Source organism: Silene latifolia, chromosome 2 (assembly GCF_048544455.1).
Source record: "Silene latifolia isolate original U9 population chromosome 2, ASM4854445v1, whole genome shotgun sequence".
NCBI classification, from domain to species: Eukaryota; Viridiplantae; Streptophyta; class Magnoliopsida; order Caryophyllales; family Caryophyllaceae; genus Silene; species Silene latifolia.
In genome coordinates, this window is record NC_133527.1 from 121185172 (window position 1) to 121205838 (window position 20667).

At 37.7% G+C, this 20667-nt stretch overlaps 2 protein-coding genes across 5 annotated transcripts; both read right to left on the reverse strand.

Annotated features, from left to right (window-relative positions):
• Positions 1–1686: 1686 nt before the first annotated feature.
• On the reverse strand, positions 1687–18917 carry LOC141642925 (uncharacterized). Of its 4 annotated transcripts, none has more exons than XM_074451924.1 (4): positions 18498–18917; positions 17498–17559; positions 14786–16114; positions 1687–1991 (listed from the first exon to the last, which is right to left on the reverse strand). In XM_074451924.1, exon 3 carries the CDS (start codon positions 16106–16108, stop codon positions 15182–15184), a length of 927 nt encoding a protein of 308 aa, XP_074308025.1. In that variant the 5' UTR covers positions 16109–16114; positions 17498–17559; positions 18498–18917; the 3' UTR covers positions 1687–1991; positions 14786–15181. The 4 variants fall into 4 exon arrangements, 3 of the variants coding, with proteins under 3 accessions (XP_074308025.1, XP_074308023.1, XP_074308024.1); XM_074451922.1 differs by having other exon boundaries at positions 18491–18911; XM_074451923.1 differs by lacking the exon at positions 17498–17559 and having other exon boundaries at positions 18491–18915.
• On the reverse strand, positions 7476–15139 carry LOC141641248 (uncharacterized). Its single transcript, XM_074449918.1, has 3 exons — positions 15123–15139; positions 14610–15051; positions 7476–7832 (listed from the first exon to the last, which is right to left on the reverse strand). Exons 1-3 carry the CDS (start codon positions 15137–15139, stop codon positions 7476–7478), a joined length of 816 nt encoding a protein of 271 aa, XP_074306019.1.
• Positions 18918–20667: the final 1750 nt, after the last annotated feature.

The window sequence follows — 20667 nt, forward strand, 5'->3', positions numbered from 1 at the left end:
TGGACTTCCTTAAGTTCAAAATTTCTCCCACTCTATCTTCCAGAAAATGAAAATCTTTCTGGAAAGACAGTATTTTGAGCCACAAACTCTTTGTTCTCGTTTTGGAGGAGTAAAAACCAAGTGGTTCAATTTTGGATAACCCTCACAAATACACAAGTTGGTTCTGAACATAAACATTTATGGTCCCAAATGTATAAAAATGACAAGTTAAGGACTCTCCCTATCCATATCTCATATGGCGTCATTTAGGCCATTATAGTCGGGTTTTAAACTTTTAGTGAGAAAATAACTTACAAAATTGCGAAAAATCTCAAACTATATCACATAAAGTTCGGTTTATCTTCTTGACTACACCATACTCTATGGTGTCCTTAGAAGAAGGTATATATGAACTGGTTCACAATCTTCTTAGTGATCATCAAGGTCATTACTTGATATTACCCATTTGATCTTCAAAGTCATTACTTTGAAACTTCCGATCAAAACCTTGATCTTGTCGTGCTTTTGCTTTACTACTTCATTTTGAAAATATTACACATTTCAAAAATCATTTTTATGTCTTATTAAATATATATGAGGTATTCATATCTACTTAACATTACGGTAAAAGTAACGAAGTATATAAAAGCTACTATTTACCTTACACATCCGTATGTATATGGTCAATTACCTCACTATTTGTGTTTCTTTTTTTCAAAAGAAAACATAATACATGCACACATACCATAAGATTCTCAATCAAATGGTTATACGATGTGCTAATCGTTTATATGTTAAACGAATTTACTTGAGGTTTGATCAATTGGGTTCACCGGATGAGAGACTTTAAAATCTACAAGATAGTATAATATTTAGTTTTCGTGAAGAATGTAAAATTCCTCTAACTTGAGTGGTCTAAACCAACCACCAAGTTATCATAGGAGTAGGTACAACCTTTTGTTTTAAATCACATGAGTGATGCCTTCTATGTATAAACATAGATGATTACATTCTTTTAAAACCAAATTTAGGTACATTTGTCCCTATCGAAATCATTGCTACTCTAGCAACATTTCGATACAAAAATATCCTATGCTAGACGTCTTACGTTTTGTCAATTCATGTAAACTTCTTTACAAAGAAATGACCCGTACTTGGTATCTCATACCATGATAGTGGAACTAGCCTATCCATTGAGTAGATGTCTCTTTCAACTTTTGTTCTATCGCATACATCTAGGGTTGATTCTTCTTAACTCCCACTCACTTCACATTCCTCTTTGCTTCAATCAAGCAAAAATGAATCTCATGAAGACCTCTCTTCATGTCATTCGTGATATTTTATATACTTAGTAAGAGTGAATTACTATAAAGTGAGTGCAACATGTGGCAAAATCTCAACTTCTTGCGAAATTAGACTACCTAACCGTTAAATTTTTATCATATGCCTAAACTCTTTAGCGCATAAACAATCGATTTGGCCTTTCTCGAAGTGAGTCATTTGACGGTATCATATTGGAGTATTATAAGTGTTTTTGATGAGGGTTTAAGATTCGTCACTTTTAAAAAGTAACGCAATATTATCACAAAATTATCTCCTTATAACCACTGAGCCACAATAAAGAACGTCTTCTTGCATTATACTCAGTTTGTGGGTCTTGGTGTAACAGCCCTAAATTCTCACCGACCAAAACGATAAACTAGAGATGGAAAATTCACGGCTGTCACTCCACACTTAGCTTAAAATGCCAAGTGCAAGGTAAATACAGAGTCAATCTTTAAAAAAAACAAAGCACATATCTCAAAGCTTTATCAAATAATCAAAACGTTGCAGCGGACGACTTAAGTCTTACAAAATCTAAAACAATAAATATAATTCAAATCCAACGATATTATAAAATTATAAATAGATTAAGACGGAGTCTTTATTCAAAATCCTTCCACGCTCGTACTAATCCCCGGATCCAGTATGCACCCATGCAACATCTCAAGCATCTCAATTGTACCTATCAACTGTACCCAAAACATAAATAGGTACAGGTTCTAGTGGGGAAACGACCCAAAACATAAGGACGTCAGCAAAAGCTGAGTTTTGAGAAAATTAGAAGAAATGATAAATTCAAAATAGAACAATATTATAAACTTTACAAGCTCCAAAAATCAGTAAGAAAGAATTATAATCCAAAACCAACATTATCGTAAATCCAATTACAATTATAAAATCGTTCAAAGTCCATAACTTCCACCACCTGTGTGCCAAGGTCCTACCCTTGACACGGTCTAGAGGTATCATCTGTGCTTGGTCAGACTTATAAGAATGCGCATCTCTCATATTTGGGCAGTCAGTAGGATGAGGCTGCCAAAGGAGAAAGTCTAACCCCCTAGCGAGTGGGGGCCGGTCAAACCCCACCCAAATGGAACTCGGGCCAGGAGTTCAGTTTTCGGGACGTAATCCCAGGGACGTCTCAGACGCACCTTAAAACCTGCTAGACCAATAGAACTCCCAGAGTCTGCTACATAATCACTAAGACGGCTTGCGCCAAATAATTTCCAACTGGTGACCCATGGTCACATAGAACAATATTTAAAAATTCAGAAAAGCTAATATAAATCCATCGTTGCCGAAAGTATATAAAAACTCTTTAAATGTTAAACCGAACATGCTCTTAATTTTAAAAAGGGTAAAAGTCCTTACCTTAAAGGCGACCAAACACAGCTAAGCTTAATACAAAAATTCTTTCTCTTCAAATCCGCAAGCTACAAGTATAAAGGTTACCCGATCATTACACTATTCCATATAACCAAAATAATCTCTACTTTACCAAATAGGCTCATTGTTTACTAAGTTTGTTCGGTTACGCTCATAATGTAAATAACTCATCATAGCTCCTCTTAAACTACTCGTTCATTCGCCTACTCATCCATTTGCTAAGGTCAAAGGACTGACGACCACTAGAACACATACCCGAACCATAAAATTTATTCACTATGTACCAACAAAAGCTTAGATGTAAAGACCACATAGCAAATCTAACTTCATAGCATAGTCAGCTCGTCACCGTCATGCTAATATAACCAAGAGTAGCTTATCAGGCTACAATGCACGGCTAACATCAAGGATTGCTTACTACACTAACTTAATACACTTAGTAAGACCCAACCAACCAATTTCTCAATAAGTTAGATAAATGCCAAGAATTCAACGAGACAATCTTAAGCCAATTCACTCTCATGCTATTCCCTGCAACCTTAACCAACCTTTTCACAGCATGTCTAATAATATCCATTTCCAGTTAAACAGTCTGCCTATTATCATGTACGTTTCACAAATCCGTCTTGTTAACCGAGTAATGAAAGAACTTTAACATTAAGAGAGGTATAATAGCTGTCAAATATTAGATGGCACTCTGAACTTATATCACCAGTTAAAATTAATAAGCTGCAACATTCACAGCGACAACTGGTACAACCATCAGCGACAAAATCCCCAAAACACAGCCAACCATACCCTTTTCTAATCAACCCAAATTGATGAACCAGACTTACCCAAAACCGATATAAACTCATCCCGAACATTATTAACACAAAACCCACAATAATCTTGACCTTAACTTAGAAATTCGTAGAGTATTCTAAAAAAAAACGATTTACCAAACTGAGTAAAACAAATAAAAAGATAAGATACTTACAACTTACAAAAGAAGGAATAAGGGGGAAGACTAGGACTCGTGGTCGGAGCCCGCCAATTATTTGAAGGATGACGATGGTGTACAGCCAGAACGGAGTTGAGAAAAAGGGAAACTGATGTGAATGTGGTGGTATAGGGAAAGCAAAATAGTAAAGTGATATAAGCAGGAGGACGGCTTATAGGGTTTTAACAATAGTTTATTTATTTTTTTCTTTTTCTTTTTATCGGGTCGGAGTCCAACGCAAAAGTTCGGGCTTTATGTACACTTTTATGTTTTTTTTCTTGATTAAAAACGATGCATAAATAAATTTATTTTCAAAGTGATAATTAATTTTAACAACTTTAATTAAAAAAAAAATCAAAATTAATAAAATAAAAGAGAGAGTAGCTCGTAAATATAACTTCGAAATACTGGAGTGTTACAAACTTCCCTCCTTAAAATAAAGCTTCGTCCTCGAAGCTTAAATCCAATCAGAAAACAACAGATCCTCAAAATTTTCTTATGTAACATCCTCAAACTTTCACAAGGTACATAAACTTACATCCCATATTTCTATTGTCTCCTAATTCCACAAGATACTACCAAACACAATACATCATTAGCTTTCCCCTCGTTTCTCGGCTAAGATAAGGGACCGTTAGGATAGCTAAGAGCATGTCGGAATAAAAGAAAACATTTTTTTTTGTAAGAAGAAACACAAATGTACGCTTCAAATTTCTCAAGTTCGAAAATAATATCCATAAGTGTGTGCTTTAGAGAAGGCAGCCACCAATGTGTGTGCATTATGTACAAACAACAACCATTCCCAATATATGCATGTCAAATACAACAAATAATGTAACCCAATCCATGCTTATGAAATTTGATAAGTTTAGAGCATCCATGTATAATCATAATAGAAGTGGCATGGACTCAAGCGTTGTCAATACATAATTGCAAATATACACTAAATATGTAACACATGAGCACAAATAACACACAAAGGAACGTAAGCATGTAGTTCTGTACCCCCTTAAAATGAAGCTTCGTCCACGAAGCACATAATTACCTTAGACAAAAAGATGAGGGTACTTGCCTCTCATAGCAGATTCTACTTCCCAGGTAGCCTCCTCCACATTATTATTATTCCATAGAACTTTGACCATACGAGTTTCACCTCTACGAGTTTTACGCACCTTAGTGTCCAGGATCTGTACAGGAGTTTCCTCATACGTCATCGTCTCATCCAGCTCAATAGTCTCGGGGTTCAAAATGTGAGATGGGTCACTAATATATTTTCTAAGTTGAGAAACGTGAAACACATTGTGAACTCTCTCTAAGTCAGCTGGTAAGTCAAGTCGGTAAGCTACCTCACCAATACGCTCTAAAACCTCGTAAGGTCCAATGAACTTTGGGCTCAATTTGCCCTTCTTACCAAATCTCATTACTCCCTTAGTAGGCGAGACACGCAAAAGAACTTTGTCACCAACCTCAAATTCCACATGTCTACGAGTTTTATTAGCATAACTCTTTTGCCGATCTTGGGCAGCTTTCATTTTGTCTTGAATAACCTTAACTTGCTCAACCATTTCAGTAATCATCTCCGGCCCCAAAACTACGGACTCACTTATATCATTCCAACAAATAGGACTCCTGCATTTGCGCCCATAAAGCGCCTCAAATGGTGCCATCTGAATTGTAGTCTGGTAGTTGTTATTATATGAAAATTCAATAAGATCTAACTTGTCTTCCCAACTTCCTTGAAACTGCAAAACACATGCTCGTAGCATATCCTCCAATATCTGGTTCGTTCTCTCAGTTTGACCATCAGTAGTAGGGTGAAATGCGGTGCTCATCTTGAGCTTGGTACCCAAAGCTTTCTGTAATTTTCCCCAAAATATAGAAACAAACCTAGCATCTCTATCCGATATAATGTCATTTGGGACACCATGGAGACGTAGTACATGATGTATATAAGCATCAGCCAATTGCTTCTTTTTCCATGTATCCTTCATTGGTATAAAGTGAGCACTCTTAGTCAGTCTATCTATAATAACCCAAATCATATTATTACCTTTCTGTGATCTTGGTAAACCAGCTATAAAATCTATAGAAATCGAACTCCATTTCTACTCAGGTACTTCCAAAGGTTGTAGTTTCCCTTGAGGCCTCTTATGTTCACTTTTCACCTTCTGACATATCAAGCAACGGGCCACGAAATCTGCAATTTGCTTTTTCATCCCAGACCACCAAAATACTACTTTCAAATCCTCATACATCTTATCACCCCCAGGGTGAACAGAATCGGAGTTGCATGCGCCTCCGTCAAAATCCTTTCTTTGATCTCCTTGTCATTGGGCACACACACTCTAGCTTGAAATTTAATTAATCCACTCTCGTCGCGCTTGAATAAAGAAGGCTCATTCACCAATTTATCCTGCAAAAATTTATGTCCACTCTGCAATTTTCTAATATCACTCATCAGATCGTTCTCAACGGACATCACTCTTGACGATGTCCCTGGTTCTGCCATTTGAATTGCAAAGTTCACAAACTCTTCCCCTAGCTTATCACGATGCATCACTAATTGTATCGTATGGAGAGATTTTCTACTTAAAGCATCGGCCACCACATTAGCTTTCCCTTCATGGTACTGAATCTCAATCTCGTAGTCCTTAATCAATTCTAACCACCTTCTCTGCCTCATATTGAGCTCTTTCTGTATGAATATATATTTTAAACTTTTATGGTCAGAGAAAACCTTAAAGGGTACACCAAATAAATAATGTCTCCAAATTTTCAACGCAAAGACTACAGCAGCCAGCTCCAAGTCATGAGTAGGATAATTTTCCTCGTAAGGTTTCAACTGCCTAGAAGCATAAGTAATTACTCTTCTGTTCTACATAAGTACACAACCTAACCCATTTTTAGAGGCATCTGTATACACTTCATATTCCTCATTACCATCTGGTAAAGCTAGCACTGGAGCAGTAGTTAACTTTTCCTTAAGAATCTGAAAGGCTTCCTCACAGTTATCATCCCATTGGAACTTTGTTGCTTTTTTCATGAGTGTAGTCATAGGTCTAGCTATTTTAGAAAAGTCTTTCACAAATCTCCTATAATAACCAGCTAAGCCCAAAAAGCTACGAATTTCGGTCACGGATTTTGGTCTAGGCCACTCCTTCACAGCCTTAATTTTAGCAGGATCAACCGAAACTCCATCCTTTGATACGATATGACCCAGAAAAGCTACTTGATGTAGCCAGAACTCACACTTAGAGAATTTTGCATATAGCTGTTTTTCCCTTAAGATGCCCAAAATAACGCGTAAATGCTCCTCATGCTCCTCCTCATTCTTAGAGTAAATCAAAATATCGTCAATGAATACCACAACAAATTTATCAAGGTAAGGCCTAAAAGTTCTGTTCATCAAATCCATAAAGACAGCAGGGGCATTGGTTAACCCAAAGGGCATCACAGTAAACTCATAGTGTCCATATCTAGTGGAGAACGCAGTCTTAGGCACATCTTCAGGCGCTATTTTCAGTTGATGGTATCCAGATCGCAAGTCAATTTTAGAGAAAACAGAGGCGGCTTTCAATTGATCAAATAAATCATCGATCCTAGGTAAGGGATACATATTCTTAATGGTCACTTGATTCAATTCCCGATAATCAATGCATAACCTTAAGGTTCTATCTTTCTTTTTCACAAATAACACAGGAGCACCCCAAGGCGAAACACTAGGCCTAATATACCCTTTTTCCATAAGCTCATCTAATTGTTTCTTAAGTTTTTTCATTTCTAAGGGCGCCATCCTATATGGTGATTAAGCAATTGGACCTGTTCCAGGCACCAAGTCTATCTTAAATTCAACTTCCCTATCTGGGGGCATTCCGGGTATGTCCTCGGGAAAAACATCAACAAACTCACTCACCACATGTACATCACTTAAGTCAGGATATTCGACCCTTAAGTCTCTTATATGACACAATATTAGTTCAGCTCCCCTAGATATATGTTTCTTCAGCTTCATAGCAGATATAAGCTTCACTCTAGGACCCTTAACACGACCTTTATAGGATACTCTCACATTTTTATGCCCTCTTAAAGAAACTTTGCTCTTGCCAACAATCAATACTAGCCCTATGAGATCCCAACCAGTCCATGTTGGGGCTGGTGTCCTCTACAGTTAGTGCAAGGACTTATAAATCTCTAAAAGGATCAAAGGGTATACTTTTGTATTATTATCAGTTGGTCCACGTTTATCAATAACGGTTGGCTTGCTAGATAAGTTAGACGTTATTGTCATACAGATGGCGGTGATCAACTGGTCCCTAAAAGTCACACCTATAGGATACGTTTGAGAGATGTGACGATATGAAAATACAGTCATGTTGATGCCAAAGTTGACTAAGCAGTTAGTCGGAGTTATTGACTAATAATTAGTCAAAACGCGATGTTGAGATATTTTATTTAATACGGATTAAATAAAATTGGCTAAGGCGAATTAAACAGTTAATTCGTAAATTAAATATAAACGGTTATATTTAATTAAAGTATATTGAATTAATTATACAATATTGTCTTTGTCGGACATGTATTAATATATCGGCTAATCCTTGTTACTAGACGATGTTTTAATAACCGATAACCGATGACGATTTATAATAAAACCGCGTCATATACATTTAGCAATTTCGAGTCGGACCTCGAGTTAAAATTAAGAGGAAATGAAAGCCCATTTCCCCTCTAGGCTCACGGTTTGGCCGAATGGAGGAACAAAAGGAGAGCCTCTCCTCATTTGTAACCTAATCATTTTTCATTTGCAAAAAATATTAGGGTTTTGGAGGCATTTTTCCTCTGAAATTTCTAGATCTCACATCGTAAAAATTCACAACAATTCTCTCAATATTGCAAGGCAATTAGAGAATACATTTCTAGCACAAGGGCATAGTCTCAGACGGTCTTGGGTGTATCGATTAGGAGAAAATCTACTTTGATTTCTGTTCTTAGGCCATATCTCAAAGGACCCGAGGTTATTTCTTATGCTTTATCGTTTCTTTGTTGTTTTTCGTTTATGACAATAAATCGCATATTAAATTTACGTTATAGTCCTATAATTTAAGGGTTTTATACGGATATTACCCCATAAGTGGTATCAGAGCGAGGCCACGTAAATTTTTCTATGTGATTTTCATCAAACGAATTTGAATCGATAAATTTTTGCATAAAATTATAAACCGTGTGGCTGTTTTGTCTCGGCAAAATTTTTTTTTGTCACGGCCTGTTTTTTTTTTATGTTTTGGAAATCGTGCCTTTTGGCTTCCGTCTGATCAGACGATGTTTTGTTTTCATTTTGTTCTTTGCATATTGTAATTTTAATCGATAATTATTGCAATATGTTAAAGTTGTATCATTTGTAGTTTCAATTCTATACGGATTAGATTAAATTGCAATTGGTTTTAACAAATCGATCTTGTTTTTGTTTGTTGAGGCTCTCGTTTTTTTTTTGTACCGCTGGAATTTTTTTTTGTTTTTTGAGCTCTCGGCAATCAGCTTCAAATAAAAAAAAAAAAATTTTTTTTGGTACTGTTCACGGCCAGACGTGAAGAAAAAAAAAAATTTGAGGTTTTTTTTTTTTTTTTTTTTTTTTTTTTTTTTTTTGGCCTTGACATGTGCATAATACGGATTTTATGCATTCGCTTGATAGTGAAACGGTTCACTCACGTACCATTTAGTTATTTTAAAGCGATTTAAAGTAACGGATTGTAATGAATTAAAATTAAGTTGATTAAAGCGGTTTTGTCACATAATTTTAATTGTCTTTGGTGGTTTAGATAAATTTAACATAATTACTGAATTATGTCACGAATAAATTTTATTTTAGTTGATGCATTTTATTTATCGTTATTTTTGAATGTTTTATTACGTATTTAATTTTTACAAACAGTTGTAACTTAGTGTGGCCTTAGTAGAACGTGTTACCGTAATGATGGAACACGGTCTTGGTTGTATTTTGAGATCTTGAATCTCCGTTTTGGTTTTTTTTTTTTTCTTGTAATTACAGTTTTTTATTTAGAATGTAAATAGGTTTATATTTTGTAAATTTTAATTGTAATTTTGAGAAGACCAAAGATGGAGATCGGATGCTCACTCCCGCTGCATGGACAAAGATGGAACATCAAGACAAGCTTCTCGGGTCCAACAGTGGATTCCAAAGTTGTACTATGTTCTTTTTACTAGGATAGGCCACACTAGGAATTTTTATTTACGTTTTGCATTCTTTTATTTATTTTATCGTAACGATAGATTGCATCATATTCCGCCTAAAAACCAAACCACCTAATAATTGCATGAAAACTGACTCATATAGAGGTCACGCGTTAGTTTTCTTTGATATACAGATATCACACGTTTTAATTAAGCCATCACCTAAGTCAATTCATTCACGCAATGCTAGTTTTTCGTTCACTTAAAATGAATTTAAACTAAGTTGATGGGATCTTCCTCGTATAAACAAAAATTGAGAACAGTCTTTATAGGTCAAACTCCAATGAATCCCTTCTTCGTCGGTAGGCATAATATGACCCCTTCTACGTCGGGTAAGTTGGAACTGATTGACCTATTTTATCGCAACACTATGGTCGCTCGTACGATCCTGTGATTATGGTGGACTATAGATAGGATTTACGGAAATCTATCGACCAAGAGTTCTAACGATAGAACTAGCTAAACAGTTGGCTTATCAATTTACGGAAATTGAGTCTTGGGATCACTTGTATTATTCTTGAGGGAGATCAATTATGCAAGTGCAATGAGTCTACACGATTAAAATGAATTTTTAATAGACTTAAATCACCTCGATGAGTTGCTTATTTCGTTTTGTTTTTCCTTTCTTTTTCAGTGTAGATCACGATCATTTAAACTGCTAATAACAAAATGGCTGGCCGTGCTGACGACCCAATGGCAAGTGCCACATTGGACCGTGAGTCCTGGCTTCGGATCTTCATGAATCAGATGAATCAGTCAACTCGACTGAAGAATGATGGATCAAACTTCGCGGACTGGGAGGCGGCATTACGGAATGCTGCCGCAGCTGACGGGAAGCTCAAATTTCTGACAGAGCCCATCCCGTCAAACCCAGGTCCCACGGCTGGAGCTAACGAGATCGCCAAGTATAACGATTTTGTCATGGAAGCGGGTGCGATTAAAAACGTACTCATTTTTGCAATGGAATCCAATTTGCAGAAACGCTTCATAGCCCAAGGTGCAAACAAGATTTTCACCACGCTCACCAAGGAATTCTCGAAAGCACCTAGAATCGTGACCTATGAGCATACCACTCGCTTCTTTGATGCGAGACTCCAGAAGGGCCAACCGGTTAGCTCACACATTCTCAGCATGATTGAGAATGTTGAGAGACTGGAGGCGCTTGATTGTAAAATCAGCGAGAACATCGTGATTGACCGCATGCTTCATTCACTCCACGATGGTTTTGCGCTCTTTAGAGCGAATTACTATATGAATGATTTGAAGAAAAGTCCTCATGAACTACACTCCCTTCTCGTACAGACCGAGAAGGACATGAAGTTCAGTGGGAGCTTGAAACAAGATGTTCTCGTTGTGTCAAACAAGGGCAAGGGTAAGGGCAAAGCTCAGGCAGACCTAGCGGTAGGTAAACCGAAGTTTAAGAAGTCGGGATCAGGTAAGAGTGGGCCTGGTGAGGCAAGCAACTCATCAGGCACGACAAAGAGCAAGACCGAAAACATGGAATGCCATCATTGCCACAAGACTGGGCATTGGAGGCGTACATGTCCTGTCTACCATGAGGACATAAAAGCAGGTCGTGTTAAACCTGTTGGTATGTTTTCTTCCTCTTCTACTTTTATTCATATGATTGAGATTAACCACGCAAGTTACGGAACTTGGGTACTAGATACTGGTTGTGGTTCTCATCTGTGTAATCATGTGCAGGGGCTCCGAAACATCGAACCCCTCGTAAAGGGTGAGGTGGACCTGCGTGTCGGGAATGGAGCACGAGTGGCTGCCGTCTCGAGGGGAACATACGTAATCCAGCTTCCTAGCGGATTTGAGTTATTTTTATATAACTGCTATTATGTACCCAGTCTTTCGAAAAACATTATTTCAATTTCTGCACTTGACAAACTTGGTTTTTCATTTGTAATAGAGAATAATACTTGCAATTTCTAATTACACGATATGATTTATGGCAAGGCAGTCTCCATGAACGGAATTTATGTTTTAGATCAGACCACCGAAATATTACACGTAATGAATAAGAAGTTAAAGGTTGGTGACAAAGATCAAACATACCTATGGCACTGCCGTATGGGACACATTAATGAGAAACGCGTAAAACAGCTCATAAAGAATGGAGCTATCTCGGCCTTTGATTTTCAATCATTTGGCACGTGTGAATCATGTCTCATCGGTAAGATGACTCGAATTTCCTTCAAAGGTGTTGGAATGCGCGCTGCTGACCTATTAGGACTCATACATACGGATGTGTGTGGGCCTATGTCAATCACCGCACGAGAAGGCTATAGGTATTTCATCACTTTCACGGACGATTTAAGTAGATATGGCTATGTCTACTTAATGAAGCACAAAAGTGAATCCTTTGAGAAATTCAAGGAATACCAGAATCGGGTACAGAACCTACTGGGTAGAAAGATTAAAACACTGCGCTCAGACCGTGGTGGCGAGTATCTTTCTCACGAGTTTGATTAACACCTTAAGGACTGTGGGATTGCCCTACAGTTAACTCCACCTGGAACACCTCAGTTGAATGGTGTGTCCGAACGGAGAAATCGAACACTACTAGATATGGTTCGATCCATGATGAGTCACACAAAGGTGGTGCCGACTCATTATGGGGTTATGCTCTTCAAATCGTCACCGCTCTAATACTTAACCGAAGTCCGTCTAAAGCTGTTGACAAGACTCCATATGAATTATGGAAGGGAACGGTCCCTAACTTGTCCTTTATACGGGTTTGGGGCTGCGAGGCTTATGTCAAGTGGAGACACGAGGATAAGCTCGGCCCGCGATCGGTCAACACATACTTTATAGGTTATCCTAAAGGAACACTTGGTCATTACTTCTATTCGCCAACCGAACAACGTGTATTTGTTGCGGCTAGTGCGACATTCTTAGAGAAGGAATTTCTCGAGAATGCAAAGAGTGATAGAACCTTCGAGCTGTCGGAGGTTCCAGAACCAAATACCGAGCAACCATTGGAGGAACCAATTCCTTAAATCCCGGCTGCGGTGAATATTCCTGAGGAACCTAGGAGGTCGGGAAGAGTCTCTATTCCTCCGGACAGATACATTGGTATAGTCGAGGAACATGACATAGATGACATTCTACTCTTAACGAGTAGTGAACCCGCAACCTATAAAGGTGCCATGACTAGTTCTGACTCAAAGTTATGGCTTGAGGCCATGCAATCCGAGATGGACTCTATGTATGAGAACAACGTATGGGATCTTGTTGACTTACCTGCTAAGGTTCGTCCCCTTCAATGCAAATGGCTTTACAAGATAAAGCATTCTGTGGAAGGTCAACAAGATATCTATAAAGCACGACTAGTTGCTAAAGGTTTCACCCAAGTGCCAGGTTTGCACTACGATGAAATTTTTGCACCCGTAGTCATGCTGCGTTCCATTCGGATTATCTTAGCGATTGCCGCTTTTCATGACTATGAAATTTGGCAAATGGATGTGAAAACCGCCTTCTTAAACGGTTTTTTGGAGGAAGAGTTGTACATGGTACAACCCGAAGGTTTCATAGATCCAGAACATCCTAAGAAAGTATGCAAGCTTAAGCGTTCCATTTATGGACTTAAGCAAGCTTCTAGGAGTTGGAATCATCGTTTCGACCAAGTGATAAAAGAAAATGGATTTACTCGATCGGTCGAGGAACCATGTCTATATATCAAGTCGAGTGGGAGCAAGATTGTCTTCCTAATATTGTATGTCGATGACATACTCTTGATTGGGAATGACATACCTCTCTTAACTTCGGTAAAAGTATGGTTAAAGAACCATTTCCAGATGAAAGATCTGGGTGAGGCACAAAGAATTTTGGGCATCCGTATCTATCGAGATAGATCACGTCGAATGTTATCTCTCAGTCAGGAGTCTTACATAGACAAGATCCTAGAGAGATTCAGCATGACTAATTCCAAAAAGGGGTTTCTTCCCATGGCTCCAGGGGTGCATTTGAGCAAGTCTCAGGCACCAGAGACACCGGAAGAGAAAGAGCGCATGACACGGATTCCTTATACCTCGGCTATAGGATTAATCATGTATGCCATGATATGCACACGTCCGGACGTGGCATATGCATTGAGTATGACAAGTCAATTCCAACAGCATCCAGGTGAATCACATTGGATGGCTGTCAAGAACATTCTTAAGTACCTACGGAGGACTAAAGATTGGGCATTGACTTATAGAGGCGAACAAAAGCTATGCGCAACCGGTTACGCAGATGCTAGCTTCCAAACGGATCGAGATGACTCAAAATCTCAGTCTGGATTCGTTTTTACTCTTAATGGCGCTGCAGTCAGCTGGAAGAATTCCAAACAAAGTGTTACAGCAGATTCTACGACTGAGTCCGAGTACTATGCCGCGTCTGAAGCTGCAAAGGAAGCGATATGGATGCGTCAATTCTTACAAGGACTATCTGTAGTGCCTAGTTCGAATGACCCGATCACCGATCCTTTTAGAGATTTATAAGTCCTTGCACTAACTGTAGAGGACACCAGCCCCAACAAGCTCCCACTTGTCCGTACAAGTGTACGTGCAATGACGTTATCCGCACTCACTGGAGGACACAAGCTCCAACAATCCATCCGTAATATGACATCAAAATAGGGTAATGGAAATTCTATTAGGTCTGCCTTAAAATCATGATTACCAATGACCACAGATACCCCTTTATACACTCTTTCACAGTTAACTAAGTCTCCGGATGGCATAACAAAATCATAATCTACGATCTCACTAGGCTCTAATTTGAGTTTTTCCACAAACCTAGTTGAAATAAAGGAATGAGATGCACCACAATCAAACAGGACATGAGCTAAAACAGAGTTCACGGAAAAGTTACCCGAAACAATGTCTGCGTTTTCAGCTTCTTCTCTATTCATGACATAGAGCTTTCCAGTGGTTTTCTTGTTACCTTGAGCCACATTCACTTGTCCTGCAGGTTTACTAGCTGATGAATTAGCTTGAGTCGTAGACGGGTTCTTAAAATTGTTAACTGACGCAGAACCAGCATAGTGGTTGCTTTTTCCTGGACTCTTAAACCGGTTGCTTTGGGTCACGCTTGCACCAGCAGATTGTGCAACACGCGGTTTACCAGCCTTCTTGTTTCTACATTCAAATTCACGATGTCCCGGATTCCCACACCAGTAGCATGACACTAATTTTCCTTCACAATCGACCCCTGGGTGGTCACCATTGCACGCTTTACAGTAATAATGTCGGGTAGAGTCCCGACTCGTTACCTGGCCCTTACTCTGCCACTTGATGTTTCCTTTTTTTCAGCCAATTCAAAAGATCGTGACCTGTTACGAAAGTTACTATTGTGACTGAAGTTACCTCTTTTAGTTGGAGTATCATATTGACTCCCCTGAAACTCCTTCGTTTTGGTACCTACACTTCCCATTTCAGCCTCCATTTTCTGATTGCTCCTCTCAATATTAACAGCCCTAGCATAAACTTCTTTCAATGTAGTAAAGGTTTCACCAGCGAACCTACCCTTAATCTTCCAGTTCAACTTATCCTCAAATCTGGCTTCTTTAGTATGCTCCGTGGGCACCAACTCCTTAGCAAAGCGACTAAGTTCCACAAAATTAGTATAAAATTCCTTCACAGACATATCATCAGTTTGCTTCAGATCCCCAAAATCAGCAAGTTTTTGACTTTTTACATGATCGGGAAAGTACTCATACTCAAGCATCTCCTTAAGGTCATCCCAATCCTTCTCATAAAGCGTGAGTACCCCTTCAGGATTCCTTCTCCTAACGGGTTTCATAAAATCTTCCTTTATTGTTTCCCACCAAATGTCGGCATCTTCCTTCAAATAATATACGGCTATTCTAGCCTGAAACTCCACGGGACACCCCACAGCCAAGAAAATTTTCTCCATCTCTCTAATCCAGTTATCTAGTTCATTTGGGTCCCCTTTTCCTGTAAAAGATGGTGGTCTTTTCTTTTGCACCGCCTCAGAAATAGCGGTTACAGTAGGTGCACCATCCTGTTCATCCTCAGCCCTTTCATTCATACTTTCTACCCTTGCACTTAAACTCCTACTAACTGCTGTCATTTGTTGCACGGCTTGGAGAATAGCATCATTTTGGGCTACCATTTGTGCCATTAAGGCAGCCATATCAACATTATTGTTCTCAGGTTCTCTTCGAGGAGGCATTGTCAACTATATAAAGAACATTATTTTGTAAGCTCGATTAGTATAGTCTCAGAGTGAACAATAACCAAAACCATATCAAAGTAAACCCATCATCCTCTAAATTATCAAGTGTGACAAGTTCATTAGTTATCCAAGAGGCTCAAAATAAATTAGCATTGACTACTAAAACAGCTCTAAGGCAAAATTAGATGTAACAAATAAATATTCATATGCAATGCACCCATTCTACCCCACACATTCTCTCTCTTTTATTTTTATTTTTTTTAAATACGAAAGGTTTTTTTTTGTTTTTCAATTGTTTTAAATCCTGTAAAACTTATTTTATTTTCGAAAAACCATTTCTCTGATACCAACTGTAACAGCCCTAAATTCTCACCGACCAAAACGATAAACTAGAGATGGAAAATTCACGGCTGTCACTCCACACTTAGCTTAAAATGCCAAGTGCAAGGTAAATACAGAGTCAATCTTTAAAAAAAAAACAAAGTACATATCTCAAAGCTTTATCAAATAATCAAAACGTTGCAGCGGAAGACTTAAGTCTTACAAAATCTAAAACAATAAATATAATTCAAATCCAACGATATTATAAAATTATAAATAGATTAAGACGGAGTCATTATTCAAAATCCTTCCACGCTCGTACTAATCCCCGGATCCAGTATGCACCCATGCAGCATCTCAAGCATCTCAATTGTACCTATCAACTGTACCCAAAACATAAATAGGTACAAGTTCCAGTGGGGGAACGACCCAAAACATAAGGACGTCAGCAAAAGCTGAGTTTTGAGAAAATTAGAAGAAATGATAAATTCATAATAGAACAATATTATAAACTTTACAAGCTCCAAAAATCAGTAAGAAAGAATTATAATCCAAAACCAACATTATCGTAAATCCAATAACAATTATTAAATCGTTCAAAGTCCATAACTTCCACCACCTGTGTGCCAAGGTCCTACCCTTGACACGGTCTAGAGGTATCACCTGTGCTTGGTCAGACTTATAAGAATGCGCATCTCTCACATTTGGGCAGTCAGTAGGATGAGGCTGCCAAAGGAGAAAGTCTAACCCCCTAGCGAGTGGGGGCCGGTCAAACCCCACCAAACTGGAACTCGGGCCAGGAGTTCAGTTTTCGGGACGTAATCCCAGGGACGTCTCAGACGCACCTTAAAACCTGCTAGACCAACAGAACTCCCAGAGTCTGCTACATAATCACTAAGACGGCTTGCGCCAAATAATTTCCAACTGGTGACCCATGGTCACATAGAACAATATTTAAAAATTCAGAAAAGCTAATATAAATCCATCGTTGCCGAAAGTATATAAAAACTCTTTAAATGTTAAACCGAACATGCTCTTAATTTTAAAAAGGGTAAAAGTCCTTACCTCAAAGGCGACCAAACACAACTAAGCTTAATACAAAAATTCTTTCTCTTCAAATCCGCAAGCTACAAGTATAAAGGTTACCCGATCATTACACCATTCCATATAACCAAAATAATCTCTACTTTACCAAATAGGCTCATTGTTTACTAAGTTTGTTCGGTTACGCTCATAATGTAAATAACCCATCATAGCTCCTCTTAAACTACTCGTTCATTCGCCTACTCATCCATTTGCTAAGGTCAAAGGACTGACGACCACTAGAACACATACCCGAACCATAAAATTTATTCACTATGTACCAACAAAAGCTTAGATGTAAAGACCACACAGCAAATCTAACTTCATAGCATCGTCAGCTCGTCACCGTCATGCTAATATAACCAAGAGTAGCTTATCAGGCTACAATGCACGACTAACATCAAGGATTGCTTACTACACTAATTTAATACACTTAGTAAGACCCAACCAACCAATTTCTCAATAAGTTAGATAAATGCCAAGAATTCAACGAGACAATCTTAAGCCAATTCACTCTCATGCTATTCCCTGCAACCTTAACCAACCTTTTCACAGCATGTCTAATAATATCCATTTCCAGTTAAACAGTCTGCCTATTATCATGTACTTATCACAAATCCGTCTTGCTAACCGAGTAATGAAAGAACTTTAACAATAAGAGAGGTATAATAGCTGTCAAATATTAGATGGCACTCTGAACTTATATCACCAGTTAAAATTAATAAGCTGCAACATTCACAGCGACAACTAGTACAACCATCAGCGACAAAATCCCCAAAACACAGCCAACCATACCCTTTTCTAATTAACCCAAATTGATGAACCAGACTTACCCAAAACCGATATAAACTCATCCCGAACATTATTAACACAAAACCCACAATAATCTCGACCTTAACTTAGAAATTTGTAGAGTATTCTAAAAAAAACGATTTACCAAACTGGGTAAAACAAATAAAAAGATAAGATACTTACAACTTACAAAAGAAGGAATAAGGGGGAAGACTAGGACTCGTGGTCGGAGCCCGCCAATTATTTGAAGGATGACGATGGTGTACAGCCAGAACGGAGTTGAAAAGAGTTGAGAAAAAGGGAAACTGATGTGAATGTGGTGGTATAGGGAAAGCAAAATAGTAAAGTGATATAAGCAGGAGGACGGCTTATAGGGTTTTAAGAATAGTTTATTTATTTTTTTCTTTTTCTTTTTATCGGGTCGGAGTCCAACGCAAAAGTTCGGGCTTTATGTACACTTTTATGTTTTTTTTTTCTTGATTAAAAACGATGCATAAATAAATTTATTTTCAAAGTGATAATTAATTTTAACAACTTTAATTAAAAAAAAATCAAAATTAATAAAATAAAAGAGAGAGTAGCTCGTAAATATAACTTCGAAATACTGGAGTGTTACACTTGGACTTCCGTAAGTTCAAAATTTTTCCCACTCTGTCTTCCAGAAAATGAAAATCTTTCTGGAAAGACAGTATTTTGAGCCACAAACTCTTTGTTCTCGTTTTGGAGGAGTAAAAACCAAGTGGTTCAATTTTGGATAACCCTCATAAATACACAAGTTGGTTCTGAACATAAACATTTATGGTCCCAAATGTATAAAAATGACAAGTTAAGGACTCTCCCTATCCATATCTCATATGGAGTCATTTAGGCCATTCTAGTCGGGTTTTAAACTTTTAGTGAGAAAATAGCTTACAAAATTGCGAAAAATCTCAAACTATATCACATAAAGTTCGGTTTATCTTCTTGACTACACCATACTCTATGGTGTCCTTAGAAGAAGGTATGTGTGAACTGGTTCACAATCTTCTTAGTGATCTATCATCAAGGTCATTACTTGATATTACCCATTTGATCTTCAAAGTCATTACTTTGAAACTTCCGATCAACACCTTGATCTTGTCGTGCTTTTGCTTTACTACTTCATTTTGAAAATATTACACGTTTCAAAAATCACTTTTATGTCTGATTAAATAGATATGAGGTATTCATATCTACTTAACATTACGGTAAAAGTAACGAAGTATACAAAAGCTACCATTTACCTTACCCATCCGTATGTATATGGTCAATCACCTCACTATTTGTGTTTCTTTTCTGCAAAAGAAAACATAATACATGCACACATACCATAAGATTCCCAATCAAATGGTTATATGATGTGCTAATCGTTTATATGTTAAACGAATTTACTTGAGGTTTGATCAATTGGGTTCACCGGATGAGAGACTTTAAAATCTACAAGATAGTATAATATTTAGTTTTCGCGAAGAATGTAAAATTCCTCTAACTTGAGTGGTCTAAACCAACCACCAAGTTATCATAGGAGTAGGTACAACCTTTTTTTTAAATCACATGAGTGATGCCTTCTATGTATAAACATAGATGATTACATTCTTTTAAAACTAAATTTAGGTACATTTGTCCCTATCGAAATCATTGCTACTAGCAATATTTCGATACAAAAATATCCTATGCTAGACGTCTTACGTTTTGTCAATTCATGTAAACTTCCTTACAAAGAAATGATCCGTACTTGGTATCTCATACCAAGATAGTGGAACTAGCCTATCCATTGAGTAGATGTCTCTTTCAACTTTTGTTCTATCGCATACATCTAGGGTTGATTCTTCTTAACTCCCACTCACTTCACATTCCTCTTTGCTTCAATCAAGCAAAAATGAATCTCATGAAGACCTCTCTTCATGTCATTCGTGATATTTTATATACTTAGTAAGAGTGAATTACTATAAAGTGAGTGCAACATGTGGCAAAATCTCAACTTCTTGCGAAATTGGACTACCTAACCGTTAAATTGTTATCATATGCCTAAACTCTTTAGCGCATAAACAATCGATTTGGCCTTTCTTGAAGTGAGCCATTTGACGGTATCATATTGGAGTATTATAAGTGTTTTTGAAAACTCTTTTCGCAAACTTTTGAATTACACTTGAGTAATTAAAACTAATATGTCATCATCATGACGGAGGTGTCACTTCCGAAATCAAGACTCTCTTGATAAAATGTGACTTCCTTTTAAACTCGTAATATGAGTTTGCAACATGTAACCCCTTTTTAATACGTATGGACGTTAATTAAGTTGTATAATAACCGCAAAAATCGTTGTAAGCTTATGTAGGTGA